The 22,477-nt window shown below is 26.2% G+C and overlaps 1 protein-coding gene across 1 annotated transcript in view; it reads right to left on the reverse strand.

Annotated features, from left to right (window-relative positions):
* Positions 1-22,477, reverse strand: part of LOC111679498 (zinc finger protein 1) — a 34,507-nt gene that overhangs the window by 7,805 nt on the left and 4,225 nt on the right. The window contains exons 2-3 of the mRNA XM_023441078.2: positions 10,376-10,557; positions 9,460-10,263 (exon numbers count right to left, since the gene is read on the reverse strand). Of these exons, the coding sequence (XP_023296846.2) occupies positions 9,460-10,263; positions 10,376-10,557 (986 nt within the window). The remainder of the gene's footprint in view (positions 1-9,459; positions 10,264-10,375; positions 10,558-22,477) is intronic.

The raw sequence follows: 22,477 nt of genomic DNA on the forward strand, positions 1-22,477 counted from the left end.
AATATATACCATTTAGGGTCAATAACTTTTATTTTAAATTGAAATATGGCCACCTTTTTAATTTAAATTACAGAATAAAAAATCTTAATGTTTAATCTTGAGAAATTTGTACTTCTTTAAAGAAAAATGTTATTTCAATATTAAAAAAATAAAATGTTTTTTTTCATTAATTAACTGAAACGATTTTCATTAGTGACAGTGAAAATTTATTAATTAAAAAGAAATATGTATAATGAAAATTAATTTAATTTAATAATGTCTACAGTTTTATGCTTAATTTAATATTAATATCTTGAGCAAAAAAAAAAATTATTTAACTTTAACCAAATTGTTGTTGTTTCTTTTTTTGAAATTTATGAGTTTTTATTAAAAAGCAAATATTTCTTATAAATTTCTTGTCTTTAAAACTGTATATTGTTATAAATTTCATTTCCTTTTATTTAAAAAGCCCCCTGATATATATGTGGGTTTTTTTCATTTAATAATATTTATTTACCACAACTAATCATTAACACATATTGAATATTTAAGTAAAAAAATTTTCAAAATTTAGGTCTCTTGAGACTTGGCTACAAAACATTTAAACATATGCTGCTTTGTTAGCTAAAACATGTTTTTAAATAATTTATGTGTTTTCTTCAACTATAAGATTTGGAAACTCAAGTGTTTATTAAAAAAAATTTAAATATTTTATTTACAGGTGTTTTTATACATTTAAAAAAAAGAACTGCTTAAGTTTTTTTTTTTAATTTTATTTTTATAAATTTCTTTAATTAACTATTGTGGTTAGCTGGTGAAACCTTTAATCAGTAAGGCATTTCCTTTCTAGTTTATCAATCTTTCGTAATTATAAAACCACAAAAGTTTATTTATGTTTTACTATTAAAAATAATCAATAATAGTGAATCTTGTTTCTTGTAAAAAGAATACAAAGTTCTTTAATATTTGTTTAACTAGGTTAAACTCAGTTAAATGTGGTTTAAATTAAACACAAAACTAATTTAGGCGGTCAGTTAAATTTGTTAGTATTGCCAACTTTTATGTTCAAAATATAAACAATGAACAGCTGTTTTTGGCAAAAAAAAAACACAAAAGTTTATTAATGTGAATCTTGTTTCTTGTAAAAAGAATACAAAGATCCTAATGGCTTAATGGCTGTTAAATTAAACACGAAACTAATTTAGGCGGCATTAGAACATAGATTGTGTTTTTCACAATTAATTCTAGTTCAGTTCTAGTTCAGTTCTTGTTCAGTTCTAGTTCAGTTATAGTTCAGTTCTAGTTCAGTTCTAGTTCAGTTCTAGTTCAGTTCTAGTTCAGTTCTAGCTCAGTTCTAGCTCAGTTCTAGCTCAGTTCTAGTTCAGTTCTAGTTCAGTTCTAGTTCAGTTCTAGTTCAGTTCTAGTTCAGTTCTAGTTCAGTTCTAGTTCAGTTCTAGTTGAGTTCTAGTTCAGTTTTAGTTAAGTTCTAGTTCAGTTCTAGTTGAGTACAGTAGTTCAGTTCTAGTTCAGTTCTAGATCAGTTCTAGTTCAGTTCTAGTTCAGTTCTAGTTCAGTTCTAGTTCAGTTCTTGTTCAGTTCTAGTTCAGTTCTAGTTCATTTCCAGTTCTGTTCTAGTTCAATTCTAATTCAGTTTTAGTTCAGTTCTAGTTCAATTCTAATTCAGTTTTAGTTCAGTTCTATTTCAGTTCTAGTTCAGTTCTAGTTCAGTTCTACTTCAGTTCTAGTTCAGTTCTAGTTCAGTTCTAGTTCAGTTCTAGTTCAGTTCTAGTTCAGTTCTAGTTCAGTTCTAGTTCAGTTCTAGTTCAGTTCTAGTTCAGTTCTAGTTCAGTTCTAGTTCAGTTCTAGTTCAGTTCTAGTTCAGTTCTAGTTCAGTTCTAGTTCAGTTCTAGTTCAGTTCTAGTTCAGTTCTAGTTCAGTTCTAGTTCAGTTCTAGTTCAGTTCTAGTTCAGTTCTAGTTCAGTTCTAGTTCAGTTCTAGTTCAGTTCTAGTTCAATTCTAGTTCAGTTCTAGTTCAGTTCTAGTTCAGTTCTAGTTCAGTTCTAGTTAAGTTGTACTTCAGTTCCAGTTCAGTTTTAGTTCAGTTCTAGTTCATATTATTCACTACTAAAAGCAGTTAAATTTGTTAGTATTGCCAACTTTTCTGTTCAAAACATAAACAATGAACAGCTGTTTTTGGCAAACCTGTATTATTACTTTTAAATTTCATAACAAATTATATGTAGTCGATTTTTAATCTAAATTTGAGGGATTTTTTTTCCAAATTTAACATCAACAAAATAATTAACAAAAACAGTAAAAACACGTAAACAAAAACGTAGGCGTATACCTCGTCTAAACTTAACTAAAGATAAAAAACATAATAACTATAAACAATCATAAACAAACCAGGGAAGTGAGAGATACAGGAGTTTTTCTAACCTAAAGCGGGGCAATAATGTTTCCCTTGATAAGTATAATTCTATTTTTGTTGTTGTTGTGTTTTATCTATAAGTCATAACTTTCAATTGTTGTTGTCTCGATGATAGGCCTTCATATTTTCTACAATAATAACACAAAAAAAACAAAAACTAAATATAAACTACATACATAGAGATAAGTTTTTATTAAAAGTATATAGTAGTACCTTCCAGCAGCAGCAACCATTATTAATAGTTTCTTCTTTTTTTATGTATATTACTTTATTATTGTAGTTGGTTTTAGTGATAAGAAGGTGGAAGAAGAATAAAAAAAAACAACAACATACTTAAAGAACTATAAAATGGCGTCTTAAACCATAAAAAACTAAGAGAAGTCAAAAAAGAAACCCTTATTTTCATTAAGGTGCTTACAGTTGGACATTATCACTAAAACATAAATTATAATTTAGTCTCTTAGACACACACACATGCATAAATACATATGCACAAACACTCTCAACAACTATAGCCTTTCTAAAAGTAACTGTAAATAAGGTTATTTTGAAGAAAATAGTTTTATCTTATCAGTTGACATTTAATATTTAAAAAGTAAGTAAGAGAGAGAGAGAGAGAGAAAGAAAGAGAGAGAGTGTGAAAAACTAACTCTGTTTATTACTCTTACTAATGTTATTTATTACCTTTAGTCCTATTTTACTAGTGATTGTTTGCAAAAAATCAAAATCATAAAAACTTATTTCTATTTTGGGCGGAAAAAGGGCCAATATAAGGTTCAGATAGCTTTTTTTTTGATAACATGTGCTTGTGTTTTTTTTTGTCTCAAGGGCTTTCAACTTGAGTTTATGCAAAATATGACCTTAAGCTTTAAAAACTAATTTTACTTAAATGTTAAACTTCTGATAAGTCTTTTTCAAAGCAAATAAAACTGTTTTAGAGTTTTAATAAAAAAAGTTTCATTTTGAAGTTAAAATTACTTATAAAATGTAAAAATAAACTAAAGCTTAGTAAAAATCTAATTTTGTTGGAGTTTTTTGGGGAAATATATAAAAAAGTTTTAAATTTACAAGTTTAAACTTAATTTTTATTTGCTACAAATATTTTACCTAAAATGAATACAAATTATGCCATTTTGTTAACGAATAAGCACATTTCTATTACGAAATCAATTCCACTCAATCAAACCCCCTTTAAACGAGCACACAAGTAATATAATTTGTCAGAATATTTTTTAGAAGAAATACAAGTTTAAGCAAAAATTTTACCTAAAATGAAACCAAATTATTCCATTTTGTGATCGAATAAGTTCACTCCTATTGCTATATTTAAGCTTAAAACTTATGTGAGCACACAAGTAATATAACTTGTGAGAATTTTGTGTAGAAGAGTACGAATGAGATCGTGGAGCAAAAATCTATTTTCCTCTCTTTCGCACTAAACGAAATCAATAATTTTTATCTGTATTTTACCTCTTCTCAACATTTTAATGTTTTGAAATGTTTTCAAAAAAGTTGCATTAGATCAGGCATGTAAGATCTGGTCCACACTAGGAAACTTTTTCTTAATTCTTAATTAATGAAGTTTCCTTAATGTCCACACATAAAAACTTTAGTTTCAGAAACTAAGTGTTAATTGCATTGATTTGTTTTTGTACGAATGAGAAGAATAACAAAACAAGTTTCCGAGAACGGGAAATTCCGTACCGCGAGAGAGATGAATGATATTCTTTCTCTTTCTCTCTCACGCAAAATCAAAAGTTTCCCAAGAAAAGTTTCCTAGTGTGGACCGGCAGTTAAACACCTAGAAAAGTGAAACAGCTGTTTTTATCTTACTTTGTTATTGTTTTATAACAATCATAAAAGTGTGATAGTGTAAAGGGCCCTTTATATGTGAGGGGTAATTATTTTACTCTATTCTTTTTAATTATACTAATTAGTATTTCATTTCAAATCAAAAAAATAAACTAAAGTTTTATAGCCACAAAACCTTGAATTTAAAAAAAATTATGACGTAATAAAAGAAAAACACAAAAAATTAAGCTTTTTATATAAAATTTATAATTAAAAACTTTTAAAAAACATAAATTTCAAACTTTTACAAATACAATACATAATTGCAATTAAATATTTTTTTGTTAAACTTTTTTTTGTTATATTAATTTTAAACTCACACATAAAAATTAATTCTTGTTTTTTTTTTGTTAAACTACTAGATGCGTAAAATAAATTGCTTTTAATTTTTCACTTTACTTCATGGTTTTAAGCTGGTAGATAGATGATGATGGTTCATTGAGTGCACGAAGAAAGAGAAAAAAAAGAATAGGTTGACCTTTTGAGAGTTGTATACAGTGGATATATGTACAAAATTTTTTTTGTTATTATTGTTTTTTTTTTTTTTGTTAAACTGTTGTAATTGTTTGTCTGTATATTATGAGCTTTCATTTTGTATGCTGACTGGACTTACTCTTCTACCTAAAGTGCTTGCAATTTTTCAATTGTATTTACTATTTTTTTTTGCTTTGCTGCTTTTGTTGTTGTTTTTACTGTTGGCTTTTTGGTTTACTGACTCTCTGTTTGCTAAAGTGCAAATGCTTGAATGTCCTTTTGGTGATTGTTTTTTTTTGTTTCTCGTTTCGTTTATTTCATTTTATAGTGAATAATCGTTTCATTTGTTTGTGTATAAAGGTAACAAATGGTTTCAATATATATATGTGTAAACCATTAAAAAACAAACAACAACAAAAAAGTTAAAAAATTGTTTAAATAAGAGATAAAAAAAAAAACATGAACAACAAATGCATACAGAGTTAAATAAATATTTAATTGTTGCAAGTTTCTGTAGCAAAACTTTGTTTAAGGGCAAACAGAAAAAAATGGTATAAAAATGTTTAAATGGATAAATGAATGTAGGTTTGTTTGTTTGTTTGTTTGTAAAGTGAGTTTGACCAATAATTTATGGGCAGTCATTTGGTCAACAATTATATTGTATATGAGTATTTGACCTTTTTTTAACTACTGCTGCCGCTGCTGCTTGATGCCACTGGTCATTACAATGACGTTAAACATCAAAAATATACACTCAAAGTATTTAACTATAATTAAGAGTAATAATAAGAAAAATTATTTCCTGTTTGATGTACTGTTCATTTAAGAGCCTTTTGCACGATCACACTTTACGTACGTAAAGTCTAATGAAAAAGTTAAATGATTTCCCAACCTTATAACAAAAAAAGAGAATAAAAGTTGTATGACAAAGTAAGATGAAAACAGCTGTTTAACTTTACATAAAAATACATCCCTGATCTTATATGAATTGTTCAATTTTCCGTCAATAGTTTCTCTCAATGTGTGATGGTTTTATTACACATTGAGTTTAGACGATACCATTCAAACTCTTTTACACAAATAACGAAAAAAGAGAATAAAAGTTGTATGACAAAATAAGATGAAAACAGCTGTTTAATTTTACATAAAAATACATCCCTGATCTAATACGATTTGTCCAATTTTCCATCCATAGTTTCTCTCAATGTGTTATGGTTTCATTACATATTAAGTTTAGACGTTACCATTCATACTCTTTTACACAAAAAAATTTTGACAGATGATATTGCTTGTATGCTCGAGTAAAGGCGTCTTTAGAAAACATTATTTTACGCTTAAAAACCAACATTTTTTCTGTGAGTGTTTTATAAATTTATTTGTATGAGTTTGAGAATAGGCTTTACGTTTACAACGTAAAGTGTTTATAAAACATTTCAAAATGCCAAAGTGATAATGATGAACAGAGACTTGAACCTTCAATATTATATCACATTGTATGGGGTATGTTTATATGTAACATATCAACACCGTAAGACTGACTGACCATCAATATAAGTATGTATCTACCCAATGATATTAACAATTGTTTGTATTTACCATTTAAATGGCAGACAACGGACATCAACAGTTAAAGCAGCAACAAACAAAAAATAGCTTTAAATACATATATTTAACTGTAAATAACAACAAAATACACTCAAACAGTAAACATTTTATCCTTTACACATACACACATTAACATAGTGAATATGTATGTATATTCTATATCCGCCTGCCATTACTCTGTGGTCAAGTGGGTGATGCCAAAATGATTTTCAATGCGAAAAAAAACTGTTATATGCCAGTTGAATTGTTTGACCCCTGAATGTTGGCTTTGGCGTTGTGTTTTTTTTTCTCTCGCTCTGTTTAAATGTCACCACATAGTGGTTGGCCATACACTTTATAGTGTTCAATTTTCGTTTTTTTGTTTAAATTTATTTATAGAAAAACAAAATAAAATGTAGTAAATATATCACATGTGTTAAACTAGGTTTAAAAATAAATTGTATTTAAATATATACATATTTACTTTTAAGCTACTAAAACATGTTTTATGTCAGCTGTTGTGTGAGGTCCTTTCGCTCACTTCCTGACACCTGTTATTATTGGTGATTGGTGTATATGTATGATAAATAACTTTTACAAAATATTTATTTCATATGTCACTATTTTGCATAATTAATTGGTTTTCACACATAATATTGGCGTATTAAATAAGATTATTTTATTGTTTTATTGCCAGCCTGCAGGTTGCCAGGTTCATTTATTCTTTTTTTGCAGCTAAATTAATTACAATTATTGTTTTTATTTTAAAAATTATATTTGTCCAATTCACAATCGGTGTTGTACGGTTGTATAGTAGTATATCGTAATTTTCTTTATTATTGATCGCTACAACGATACGACATCGATTGTGTATTGGACAATTATATATTTTAAATTCTGCCTAGACTTTTTTCTCTTTTAATTGTTCTTTCTTAAATCAAGTAACAAACATTGTTTACTTTTCAAATCCTGGGTAATCAGACAGGTAGTCTAATGTCTCTTAAGTATTTCTATGTAATCTAGAGAGTAGACAGTGTATTTCTTTTTTTCCATATCAGTTTACTTTTTTGTAAATTTAAATCTCAAAACTACTTGGTATCTTTTGGATACAAATTATAATTTTGTTTGTTTGCTTGTGTTTAAGGCAAAAAGGTGTTTAATTGCATTGTTTTACATGATTATTGTTTACTCTTTTCATTTATTTATAAAAGCCATATAAATTATTTTAATGATATACAAATATCATCATATGTTAAAACATATTTAATAAATTATTATTTAAAAAAATTTAAATTTAAGGCAAAATTTTCACGAAATGATCAATCATAATTATCTTATTCCCTGAATAAGTTTTCTTTTAAATATTTAAGTCATTTGAAAACCGATCTTGCTGATCTTAAACTAAGTATACTTTTTCTAGCAAAATGTTTAAGAAATTTTATTCCCAGTCATTCGATCTTGCTGATCATAAAGCAATGTACATTTTAGCAAAACATTTAGGACATTTCCATGCAAGTTTATGAACTGATCTTGTTGTTTTAAGTGCTTAAATCGTATAACGATGTTAAAAGACAACTTTTAGTAAAATGTTATGGAAATGATCACTTACGTTATTCTTATTCTATAAAGAAGTTTAAACATAAATTTCTGTCGTTTAAGAATCAATCTTGCTGATCTTAAAACTAAGTACATATTAGGAAATTGTTTGGGAACTTTTCATGCAAGTTGAGAACTGATCTTTTCTTAACTAAAATTGAAGTTAAAATTTTAGGTAAAGGATCACTTATAACTTAACTCTTTTAAATTAAGTTGAAACAAAAGTTTGTTAAAATTGAAAAAAAAAGATCGTGTAAGTTTATCTTGTTTTATGAACAAGTTGCAGTAATTTGAAAAAACGATCTTGATGATTTGAAGAGTTTAATCTTTAAATAAAGTTAGAAAACAAAGTTAACAACATTTTTAAAAAATGATCATGCAATATGTAAAAATAATCTTGCAATAAGTGAAAATAATCATGCAATATCATAGTTTGATGTTTTATTTATAAAACGATGTCACTGATTTGAAGTAATATGTTTGACAGATCAACATGTCAGATAACGATCAGGCAACAAGTTTTATATAACTTCCAGCTAAAAAAAATTCTCAAAATCTACAAACGGAAATGTTTGAAATTCTTTTTAAAAATTCCTTAAATTAAAAACTAACAAAAAAAAATTATAAAAAAATACATTTAACTTAATCAAGAAACTTCAATCAAAGGCATCAATAAAATTACAAAAAGAAAAAAATCTTTACAAAAACAACCAGTCAATGATGAGGTATATACGATCATTTTTAAACACAAGGCAAGCTAACCATGAGCAAAACAACAGCAGAAAAACAAAATCACAAACAAAGCCAAGTTTTGTTCTGATTTTGCTGCCAATGGACTGGACTGTACTCTAAATGATGGGGGTACAAAGATCACTACGAATAAAGTTTATTGTTTGCTATATTTCCTTATACAAAAAAAATATATATATAATAATAAATAATATTTCTTTATTAAAGAATAAGGTGTATTATTTGAATGGTTGATTTCAAACCTTTGTGGTTTTTAGATTAAAAACAAAATAACAAAATGCAGAAAAAGAGGCAGTTTTAATATTATATTTATACGTTTTGTGGTTTTGAAAGAAAAAAAAAATGCAAATTAAAATAGAGATAATAAGTGTGAAGTATTTTAATAATGGTGCTCATACATACATACACAAACAAAATGAATCATTTATGTAAAATGTTTAACAACTTATCACACAACATATAAACAAATTTCATAAATAATAAAATTATACAAAAAAATGTAAAAAACGATCTAAAAAAGCGGCTTATCACGTTACATCTAAAACTCACTCTCACTTTTTAAAACAATGTAAACTCTTTGTATGGCAGCTTAAGAAATGGAAAATATTTCTGTGGCAAGTAAGTATGACTTTTTAAATTCCTTTTTCTTTTTTTTTTTTTGAAATATTCTTATTTAACGTATCATTAACACTTGCAGCCATTATACAATTTATGAGTTTTCAACTCAAGAATTTGATATGATGGACGTTGAAATAAAATTAAAAGAGAAAAAAAGAAACAAAATGAATACTTACTTGATTAACACCACCATTCTGTTGAGACTGTGGAGATTGCGCATTGGGTGAATGCATGAGTTCATGCTTTTCGAGTTCAAGACGATTTTGAAATAAAGCCGTACAGTGTAGACACTGATAGGGACCGCTAATACTGCTAGCAGCTGAATTATTATCACTGCCTCCACAAGAACCGGGACTGGAGGTAGAACGCATTGTATCCATTTCATTGTTAGCAAATGAATGATGGGGAATTTGTTGTTGTTGTTGCTGATGGTGATGATGATGTTGTTGCAATAAATGTGAATTGGCATGATGACCATTAAAAGCTAATAAATGTGATGTGGGTGAAGTTTCACCATTATTATTATTATGTTGTTGTTGTTGTTGCATAGCTAAGGCCGCCATAAATTGTGCTGCAGCAGCCGGATGTAAATTATGTGGTAAATGTCCTGCTGCAGCAAAAGGTGTTGACGCTGTTGAGAGATCTGTTGTTTGTTGGTTATTGGCATTTTGTGTTGAGGCTGTTGTGGGTTGTGATGAATTGGATGAGTGTGTAGGTGAATTGGGTGCGGAGGTGGTTTGTGGCATAATACTATTGTTATTTTTCTCTTGACTATTGTTATTATTGTTAATATATGATTTATTTTCGACTGAACTAATATTACTCTCATTATCATCACTTTCCTCTAGATTTGTAGAGGAATTGTGATGATGATGTATTGCATGTTGCTGTTGTTGCTGGTGTTGCTGTGGACTGGGAAATGAGGGTTCAATATTTAATTTATCATGAGGATGTTCGGAGGCTATGTGATTGCGTAAAGGCTGTAAAATGTTTAAAGAAATAGAATACAATATTATTATTTTTTTTTGTTAATTTGAATTAAGTTTATTCTTTATTTTATAAAGAAAATTAACTTTATATTCAAATACTCACCTCAAAACCCGACAATCTAACATGACATTGTGGACACGAGACCATAAAATCTGTTTGTTGTGGCTGTGGCGATGAAGCACCCATCGAAGATGCCGGCATACCCGTTGAATTTTCATCATCATGTGTGGCACTACTGCCGCTTTTTGGCTGATGATGATGCAATGTAGAGGCCAAAGAAGGAACTGGAAAAAAATGAAAAAACACACACACATACATTAAAATTTTAAATTAATTTAAAGATAAAATTCTGCAGAATTTGAAGGTAGTTTTTTTTGTTTGTTAAATAACAAAACTATTTTTATTATTTATGAATATGTATTTAATTTGCTGGACCAACAAATGTACATACATTCATACGTTTGTATGTATGCGCTCTTTTAATCAAAACAATTTAACTTAAACACACACGCACAATTTGAATGTTTTTAAATGGATATTGGGGGGAAATGTATAAAAAGTACTTTTTTTTAAAGCTTAGTTTAAGAACTAAGTTAGCCGCTTTAATTTCTAACTTCTTATTAGTACTTGGGGGTTTAAAAAAGTACTTTTCAAATGAGAGAGAAAAAGTACTTTATTTAGAGGCCAGTTTTAAAATTAAGTAAAATGCTTTATAGTGACTTCAACTAAAATTTTTTTTGGTACTTTGTGAGCTCAGTTTACACATTGTTTAAAACTAAGTTAACCACTTTAAATTCTTGTACTTTGGATCTTAATAAAGAGTACTTTTTGGTACAATTTGATTAACCATCTCTAGATGTGATAATATGTTTGTATTAGTGCCCATAGATAAGCTTTACAATAAGAACTCAAAACACTTGGTACCGTTAAACACTAATTTAAATCATGAACGGATTCTTAAAAAAAAAACAACAAACCCACACACATAAAAACCCAAAAGAACTAAGAAACATCATTAATTATAACTGTAAAACAGAGTAAAACAAAAAGTACCAGGAAAAAAAAACAACATGGTGGCTGTTTTTTAAGGGGCATTTCTTTTCTGCTAAAAAAAGGTATTTAAAGTTTTGTGAAGATGATGATCTCATCGTTTAACTAATAAACCAAACAACAGGAACAGAAAACAAAACTTTAATACAAAAAATTAAAGTTTTTTTTTTACTGAAAACACAACAACATTAATAACGAAACAAAAAAACCCACAAACTGACTTCTTGACTTTTAAAGAGAGGTCTTTAAAGATCAACGATTTTTTGTTGTTCATTCCTCTACAACAATACCCCTTGTTTGTTCTTTAAAAGACAGTGCAATAAAAACAACAAGTATAAGAAAAAAGAGAGGAAAAAAAGAAAACGAAGTTTAACGAAGATACACCATGTTGTTTTCCATGTGAGCTATAAATTGTAAAGCGAAGGTGAGATAGCAAAAAAAAAAAACACATAAACAAGACTTTGAACAGCAATAACAACAAGTATGAATGACTTTAAGTCAAGAGAATGAAAAAGACAAGTCACATACACACACCAACATACTACAAAGTGTGAGTAAGAAAATAACCTCAAGATGGTTGCTTGGCTTGACTTTGATTACTTACATACAAACATACAGTTAAACTCAAACTAAAAATGGAGTTTAACGACGTTATCTCTTTCTATATAAACAATGTACAGTTATAACTAATATAACGGGTAATGCTTTAACAAGAATATGTGTAAGTGTTTGTGTAAAACATTAATATCAATTGTAGTTTTAATGATGATCACTGAAAAGATGATGATGATGATAATGATAACAAAGTTAATGTGTTATACTCATACTATAAACAACAGTCACCGAACCTTGTATTTGTTTTTATTAAACAAGGAATGCATTAAATTGTGTATCTGTGTGTGTTTTTTTTTCAACAAATGTCATTTGATCATTGAGTGACAGTTTTGCTCTGTGAATGTACCTTAATTTACCTCAATTAACAATACATTACATTCAATAAATACTCTACTGTTTTTTATTATTACGGCGGCTGCAGCCTGGAGTTCGTTTACTTTAGAAAAGCATAAAGTTGCATGCGGGCGCGCACACTTACTTACTAAACTACATACTGTGTGGGGGAAAACATGATGATGATGATTATTATTATTTTATTACACTGATGAATAACAGTTGTTGAATGAACGAACGAACGACTGAATGTGTTGTACCTTTGATTAAAAATAACACGCATGCGTTACAATTTTATTGGACTCTGAATATGATTGAAGTTGCTTGTGTATAGAACCGTTTCTTTTTTTTGAACTATAATAAACCCATGTTTATTAAATTGTTGTTTTCTTTTCAACAAGAAAATTATGATAAAAATAAAAACAATTTTTTTCATAACAATTAATAATAAAAGTTCAATAAACGTTGTAAAGAATTTAATAGGTATAGAAAAGTAAATTTATTTAGATGAATATGCGGGCTTAATAGAAAAGGAACATGGAGGTAGAGTAATAAGTAATAGATTTTAATTTTATGTAATTTAATAGGATTTTTGGTTAAAAATTATTAATTAATGAAATGAAAAGTTGTAAATTTTAGAAAACCATAGAAATCAATAAATGATCAAAGAAAATCTTTAAAGATCTAAGACCCTAAATACGTTTCCATGACTATTTCAATAATGTTGATATTGAAAAACAGAAACTGTTGAGTTTTAATGTAATAATTATGGGAAAATCAAGGAAATGCAAAAATCTATCAATCTTTTTAAAAACTGTTTTGAAAACTTAATTTTTTTTTAACTTCTAAATAAGTTTTTATAGACTTGTATAAAAATTAAAGTTTGCTAAGCCCCTAAACCAAAAACATTGTTTTATAAAAGTATACTTAAGTACTCGAAAAGCCAAGATTGCAGTATTACGGAACATTACTGCAATAATTTATTTCCCCATTCGCGGGGGGTAAATAGAAATAAAAAGAAAAAAGGTTATAGATTTATAAGCTAAAAGTGACTCTCAAAAGAGTCCCAATTTTAAAATTAAACAATTTCATCAGCTGTAATAACAACAGTTTATTCCCTCGTTAACACGACAATTGGATCTACGCTCCCGAACGACCCGATTCTCAATAGGAAAAGGTTTTTCTCAACTCAGCAACAGCTGTATCAAGCGGAAGTTTTTCCCCCAGGGAAGAACATCCAGTTACAGCCAACCTGTTATTACAACAACAACAGTTTATTCCTTTTAAACAAATTATTTATTTGCCTTAATTAAAAATTCAGAAAGTTTCTTTATAACAAAATTTTCGAAAATTTTTATTTTCATCTTTTTTTTTAGCAGCAACAATAAAAATCATTTTCTCTAAATATGTTTTCGATTGCTAACATTTCTATTAGTTTTCTGGTCTCAATATTTTGTTTTATTTTCTATTAAATTTTCTTTATTAATAAAAATTTATTTATGACTTTATTTGTCAATACAAATATTTAGTTAAACAATTTTTAACAATACCCCCAAAATTCACATGAGATTTCGTTTGTTGTCAAGTGATTTTTATTTTTTTGAAAGAGCAGGAAACAAAAATTTTCGTCTTACATTTTGAGGCAAACAAATTAATCAAAAGTAATTGATATTTAACAAATAAACAAAATTTTTATTTAATTTTTTTTTGAGAAACTATTAAAGGTATTTAAAAAAGTTATGAATTAAAAGAAAATTTTCAATTTGATTACTTTAAAAATTTAATGTATTTTTAATAAAATTGAAAAATAAAAGAAAATGTGACTTGTTTGACGGTTTGCCTACTCCCCGAAATATTTTTTTTAAAACAAACAAACTTACAAATGACTCCATTTCAATTTTACAATTGTTCTTTTTTCGTCTTCTTCTGTTGCCATACACCAGGCACAGACACTCATTCTATTTTGCATCAGAAGACAGAGTGTCAAGTTCTTTGTGTACGAAATTATTTTACGGGAGTGGGATTATTTCGGTCCAGAATTGTTGTTTGCCAATATTTTGTTTTGTTCTTATTGTAAATTATATACAACTCTTGCCTTTACAATGGCCGAAAAACGTAATTTTTTGAAACAGTTGTAAAACTGAAAATTGCATGGAATGTTTTGTTTTTTTTTGTTGTTTTGTTTTTCCTTCATCTGTTCAGTTTTAAACACATACTCGAAACATATGCAAAAATACCTTTTGGGTAAAAATCTTTCACAGGAAATAAAATACATATAAAAATATATACGATTTTTTTTTGGGCCGAAAAAATAGACTACAGCATATGAAAAAAATCATTGAACATTTTTTTTGTTGGGGGGGGTGTTTTAACAAAAGATTTTAAGCTGTATACTTTTATATATTTTGAAGTGAGGGTTTACAAAAAAATATTTGTTGTTTTTTTTTGATTATTTTTTGGTATTAATTTTAAATAAAATTTTTGTGTTTTTTTTTTTTTTTGGTTAAGGAAACAAAAGCATTTGCCAAAGGCTACAATGCAACGCCTGCATTACAATGTTTTTTTTTGGGGGGTAAATGATTTTTTATAATTTTTTTCTTTTGGAAAAAAGTAAATTTTATGTAAATACATGTTTTTTGCAGTTTTTTTATTGCAATACAACAATAGTTATAAATTTCACACAATTGCCGAGTAATTGTTAAAATGTTAAATAAAATCCAATAAAATTTGTTGTTACATTTCATTTGGAAATTAATACAAAAGGATTTAAAAGGTAACTATAAATATAAGCAATAAAAATAAATGGAAAATAAAATAGGAATATAAAAAAAATCTAGTTAAATTGAAAATTAAAGAAGTAGGAGAAAAAAATGTGATTAATTTAAAATATGTTTAATAAAAAACTTAAAGAGTTTGTCTTAAATATTAGTTACAAAAAAGTTTTAAAATTCTCATAAGCCATTTCATTTTATATATTTTAAAAACATTTCCTTTTTCACACAAAAGTTATTTGAAATGCGAATAGCTCATTAAACTTAACACAGTTTTATAGTTTATTTTTCATTTTTTTTTGTAAAGAAAATGCATAAATTTTCTGTTGCCTGCCTTAATGCATCATTCCTTTGGTCTCTCCTTAATGTCTAGAGAGTTTAGCTGTTGCCATCAATATATGCTTAAATGTTCATTCTATGCCTAATACATCATGATGCCTTGACATCATGATGCCTTACAAAAGTATAAGAAAAACCATTTCCAACTAAAATTAGTCTTATTATATATTTAAATACCATATGATTCTGGTATATTACAGCAACTGCCACCAGACCTGTGACAACAAAATGTTTAACAATTTCTTAAGTTTTTTTTTTTGCACCTTTAGAAGAGAAATACAAACAAACTCCAAATAGTTAAAATTAAAACTAAATGAAAAAAAAAACAAACTAGAAAATTTTAAAAATTCTTTAAGAAGAAAATAAGAAAACATTTAAAAATGAATCACTTTTCGTAACAATAAGTAAAAGGAAGCAAAGAAAAAGAACACCAAAAAGACCACATATGTTGGTGACTGGTGATTTCCTCTTAGTAGGTATATAATGCTTTACATTCACATTACCTACAGCAATAGGAGAGCCCTCCACCTACACTAAAATCAGAAAAAAAATAATAAAGGTGCTTGGTAAATAAATGAAAAAATTCTTAAGTGTTGACTCGATTCTATAAATACACTTTGAAATTACAGATTTTATTACAAATCATTTGAGAGTCAGGCAAAAACCAAAATTGTACTGCAGTTCTTTATTATTAGTACTATATGAAAATGAGCCTTTATTTGTGTTTTTTGTAGTACTTTTTTTTTTGATATTCTATGGGTAAATTTTTAAGTAAAAACATGTGTTTTCAATATGGTTATAATATTATTGTTGTTTTGTATTCTTTTTTTATAGGAAAAGGTAAACTATAAGAAATTTATTTTTTTAATAATCACATGCCTTTTTGAGATTTTGTTAAAGAGTAAATAGATTAACAAAGGAAATGGGTTAAAAAAAAACAAGGATATGTTGAGTAGGATAAGTCAAATATAGTAATATTTATTAATTTTATATGTTTTTTTATAATTTCAGATAATGGGTATCAATGGAAAAATCCCTATTGATGCATTACGGAACTTTACTGCAACAATTTATTTCCCCATTGAGTTTCAGATACTCAATGTCTCTAAAAAGAGTGTAGATTTTAAAAATAGAATTCTTTTTAATTACTAAGTTAAGCTTATAAAAGTGAATAAGAGTTCTCTCTCGGCAGCTGTTTTTCGGAATTTTACTGCAACAATTTATTTTCCCATTAAGAGGGGTAAATAGAAATAAAAAGAAAAAAGGTTTTAAATACTTAATGTCTCTAAAAGAAGTGCAGATTTGAACACTATAATTCTTATATATTATTACGATAAGTTAAGGTTATTAAAGAGAGTTAAAGTTCTCTTTCAGCAACTCTCTTATTTTCCCATTAGGGGGGTAAATAGAAATAAAAAGAAAAAAGGTTTTGGTTTATTAAACCAATGTCTCTGAAAAGAGTGTAGATTTTAAAACGATAATTCTTATATATCATTAAGATAAGTTAAGATTATAATAGAGAATAAGTCCCATATTTATAAATGCCTTAATAAAGTTTTTGATGGTTTAAATTGGTATGGAAAATGTGAGTAATAAACCTAAAATAAGCGATTGATATATTTATGAGTACAGGGATAAGAGTTCTCTCTCAGCAGCAGCTCTCTGTTTGCTTTAAAAACTCTTTTCAAAATTAATTTATTTGTTTAAAATAAGACACGTTTTGCCAATGTTAAAAAAAGTATTAAAAAAACCTTAAATAAATTAAATATATTTTTAAAAGTTTTAAAGTAAAACAATAAACTGTGTCAATGTTTACCATCACCTGTACACATGCCACCAATACTTTCACCAGTCATGTCCATTATCTATCTATCTTACGTCCAAAACCTCAAAACATCGTCACAATAATGTCTTCTTATTTAAAGAAGAAAAAAAAAATAAATAAAATAACAACAAGAAATTATTGTTTATTATTTTTGCTACTGCTGATGTTGTTGTTGTATTTGAAACAGATCTGTTCGAATTTTTTATGTTCTCTTTGCGTCATTTTTTTATGGCGACAATAAAAAAGTATTTTTCTATAAAAATTGTTAATATTTAAAATTTATGTACGTTTGAAAAAATCCCTTGTGGTGATTTATATATTTTAAAATTGTTTTCTACATATTTCAAACTATAGATTTTCTTCTCCCCCTCTCTTTCTCTTTTATTTTAGCAAATTATTTCTAAATAATTTTAAATATAGTTTACACCCTCAAGGTTTTATTGTTGTGTATTGTTGGTAAAAAAAAAATTCCATACCACTATGCTATCAGTTGCTGCTAATTTGTACCTGTTGACACAAGAATGTCAACATTCCTATGGCATTTAAAAGTTTTTTAATAATTTAATGACAGCTTAGTGTCAAAAATGCTTTTTAACTTAAACTGGCAGTGAAATATGCTTTTAAGTTTTTTTTCTTTTTTTCAAAATTTTTTTTATTTTAAATATTTTTTCCCCCTAGAGTAAAAGCTACCTGAGTGTGTGTTATGTTATTCATAAATAATTTAATTATTTATTTGTTTATTTTTATTATTAGTATTTTCTCAAAAGGGGTTTTAAACTAAATATTTATTTGTTAGTTTTTTTTTGTTTTAAACGATCATATTTCTTAAAGTAAACTGTTGTCCCTGTGAACATTTTCGCGTGTTTTTGTCATGTTATTTATGTTCATATGTTTAAGCACAAGCAAATTTCTTTTGATATTTTTTTTGCTTTCTTTTAATTTATAATTTATTAAAATGATTTTTATAATATCATAAAGGTGTTTGATTATAGACAAAAGCAAATTTTATTTATTTCAAATCCCCCTCTAATGCTGTGTGTCCGCCTTGTTTTTTTTTTGGTTATAGCGATGAAAAATAAATACACTTGTGCGTTTAAGTATTTGGCTACGTGGGTGTATTCGATATTTTTTTTTATAACTGCAAAATTGGACTTTACTTTAATTTTTATGACAATTTATGTTTGTCAAACGAAAACAGGTGAAAATGTTTATTTTTTATGATAATTGCCTAAAAAACTGAAAGTATTTTGTACAAAAATACAAATTTTTTTTGCTAGTTTGAAGATATTTTTTAGCTGTTTTTTATGGTTGTCTTCATAAAATTTTACCACAGTTTATTTCAATAAAAAAACATGTTGGTGTCAAAGTCATAAAATCGCTAGACAAAGAACATAAATTTTAGGTTTGTGATATATAAAAATAATTTAATTTCTTTTTAAATAGTTAAGACAGAAATGAAAGTTCTTTAAAGTTAAAGATTAAAAAGAAATTTTACAGAAAATTTAACTTAAAAAGAAAAAAAACTAAGCCTTTTTTAAAAATTTATTTTTATATTCAACTAAAAATATAAATTTGTTTAAAATTATAAATTTTTTGAAAAATTATACAAAAATATTTGTTAAAAAATTTTAAAGTATTTTTTTGTTAAAGAAATCAATATAAAACAACCAAAAACACTTAAAGCTTTTATGATTTATTTAAATAAAAAATGTTGTTCAAATAAAAATACATAAATTTTCTCATAAATTAATAAAACATTTTTACGAAATAGCACTACAGCAGAAATGAGCCAAATATTAATTTAAAAGCAAAAAGCATATGAATATAAATAAAGCAACATTAACACCTTTTGAAATGGAAAATTAATAAATTTTATTTAAAAAAAAAATTCCAAATAAAACAGAAACAAGACATGTGCAAGAGATTAAGTAAAAAAATTTTAATTTAGAAGTTTTTTAAGCATTAATCAAATTTTTATAAATATTATATAAAAGTGTATAAAAATTACTTTTCGCCTAATTAAAAAAGGAGAAATTTTAAAAGAAATTATTTCAAAATATTTTATTATATTTTGAAAAAATTAAATAAAAGTTTAAAAAAAGGGAAAAGTTTACGAAGTGAGGAGCATAATTTAAAGGTGATATTTATATTAATTCATTGTTGCTTAACAATTTAATTAATTCTTTTTTTTCTTAATTTCAGTTGAATTTTAGTGTCGAAATCCTTTGCAAAATCGAGATTGAAGTATTTTGTAGTTTGCTGCAAACATTTAATTCCCCATTTGGGGGGTAAATCGAAATAAAAAGAAAAAAGGTTCCAGATTCTAAAAAGGGGATTCTATACCCTCCCATTTGAGGAATAAATAGGAATAAAAATAGTTTCCTAATGTAAAATGGGGATTTTTGTTTGTCTGTCTGTAAGTTAATATAATAGTGTAGGGCAAAAGACTTCTTTTCTAATTAACTGAGAAGAGTTATAAAACAAACTAATATTGCCAATAGGTTGTGGAACTCATATTACGTATTTGATTTATATTCAAATTTCTGTAATTTAAACTTTTGTCAAAAATTTTTAATTTTTTTAAAATTATTATTTTTTTTAATTTTATCATCTTTTTAAAAACCTCATAACTTTAGTAGTTATAAGTCAATCGTGGTAAAATTTTCAACATTACTTACCTATGACTTAAGCTTTTAGTTAAATAAAAAATCTAATTGCCATGCCCTTTTTAAAGAAAATAATTTTGCAACATAAGTTGTATAGTTTCTTTGAGGATTTTCTTGGAATTTAAAAGATTTAATGATTAAAATAAAGCTTTAAGATTTAATTCAAATACTTTAAGACTAATTTAAAGCTTAAAGTTTTCACAGAATAGCAATAGATTTTTTCTAGATTTTTTTTTTTTTTAAATTAAAAAAAACTTTCCTTGAAAATAAATAAAAAGCTCCTCCCATTTTTTTGTAATTCTAATTAATTCGTTAAAAACAAAAACAATTTCAAAAAAAACTGCATTAAATTATAAAAAAGAAACTAATTTCTCAGAAATCTCTGTATCTGAAAAACAATTTAATTTTCTACCTTTTTGTTTAACAAAAAAACTTTTACTTTTTTTTATTTCTTTTTCAATTTTCTGCCACAATCAATTTTCAAATCAATATTTTGTTCATAAAATTTTATCAATTTTTCTTATATTTGTTAATAATGTTTTTTGTTGTTTTATATATGATTTATGACAAGAGAGGAGATTTTTGTTTTTATGAAAAAACAGATTTCGTAAGACAAAATAACAACAAGAGAAAAAAAGAAGAACATTTATTTTGCATTTAGCACGAACCAATTAATATTTGTGTTTTGTAGAGATTTGAAAATATTTTTTTTTTTTTGGGAAAATTTTAAGAGTATTTCCAACAACAGCTGCCCATTGACATTAAGAAACCTTAGCAGGAAAATGTTGTATGGGAGAAAAATTACATTTTGAAAAAAAAAAAATGTTTTGAAAAATTAGCATTTGAAAAATAGAAAAAAAATCAAAATAAAAAAATCTAAAATAAAAACCTGTAAAACAAATTAGTGAATTAAGAAGGAGGGGGCGGTTATGTCTGTTGCTGATCGTAATGCTTGATGTGTTTCGTAGTGGTTTTTTGTTTTTTGATCGATTACATATGAGGTGATCTGTTTTTCTTTAAATTTATTTTGTATTTTGTCTCATTTAGTAGAGCAGTGGTAGTAGTTGTTGTTGTTGTTGCTTTTATTAAGGGTATCTTTGTGTTAATACTCAAATACTAAATGTCTACTTAATGTTGTGTTCGTTATTGTATTTGTTGTGTTTATACACCTACTAAAACGCCCATAAATTATAATTTTTTAAAATTTTTTTTTGAAAACAAATACAAAATAGATTTAGAAAAAATAAAAACTTGACAAGTTAGTAGACAACACACACAGCCCAAAAATGTATTTAAACAAATTAATGCCTTAAGGTAGCTATAGGCAGCCAACACAAAAACCCCCTTATTAGAGATTTATTTAAATCTTTTAGCTAAAAGAAATTTTTTTTTCATGAAAAACAAAATAAAAACACGAATATTGCTGCTGCTTGTTAAAATGGAGCGAGCGCAATTTTTGTCAGCTTCTAAAGCGTGGACATAAGCAATTAATCTTGTTGAAAATCTCACATTTGTAACAATTTAAAATAAAATAAATATTTCTATTGAGAATTCATATTAAGGTGCAAAATAAAAACACTGCCTAAGAAAATAATAATAATTTACCTACAATTATAATTTTCTCATCGTTTTCACACTTTCCATTTAGCGCTTATTTTTCAAATTATTTTCTTTTTCAAAATTTTTAATACTGACGATGTTGCTACTACTGCTTCTGCTGTTCATGATGATGATGATGAGTTTTCATCACTGACACATTTATGTTTTGTTTATAAGAAAACTGTTTGCTTTTTAAAATCTACCTCCTTTCCTTGGCCCCTTAATTGTTAGTAGTTTTATAAGAAACATTTTGATATGAATGTTAAGTGTTTTGTTTTCAAACTCAATATTTTTGCTAAAAAACCCCAATGTAGAAAGTGTTTAAGAAAATTAGTTTTAGGCGTGAACAAATATTAAGTATGTCTACACACACATATTCTACAAAATACACATATAATATCTTCTAGTAACTTAAAATTATTATATTAAGTTTTACATTCATACATACATTCATATATTAGCCACCAAGTGTTTATAGCTGTTGTTGTTGTTGTAGTTCTTTTCAAAAAATAATTTTCAAAATGATGTAGTGTTTATGACTTTTAACAAGCAAATAATAATTTGTAAAATATGATTTGAAAAAAAAACAGCAAAAAATTATTTAAATAAATAAACAACAGAAATTGTTTTACAACACTAACATTTTCATGAAGAAAATATATTTATTAATAATATAAATATTAGAAAAAGGTGGACAGTATATTGAAATAAATTAACTGTAAACTGTGCAAAAGCACAAGGAAATATTAAGAAATTTGTGAAAGGTGCTAAATGGTTTAAATTAAAAAAAAAATTTAGAAAATATTTTATAAAATCAACATAATTTTTCTTAACAAAATTTATGAATTTCTATAAATTATTTCGTTTAAGGTTTAAAAATGCATTAATTTTAATCAAAACAAGAGAAAATAACTTAAAATAAAATTAAAACATTTAAATAAATAAATTTAAATTAAATTGAACTAAAGGAACTTTTTTAGATTTTTCTGTTTTAAAATAAAAATAT

This window comes from Lucilia cuprina, chromosome 4 (genome assembly GCF_022045245.1).
Source record: "Lucilia cuprina isolate Lc7/37 chromosome 4, ASM2204524v1, whole genome shotgun sequence".
NCBI classification, from domain to species: domain Eukaryota; kingdom Metazoa; phylum Arthropoda; class Insecta; order Diptera; family Calliphoridae; genus Lucilia; species Lucilia cuprina.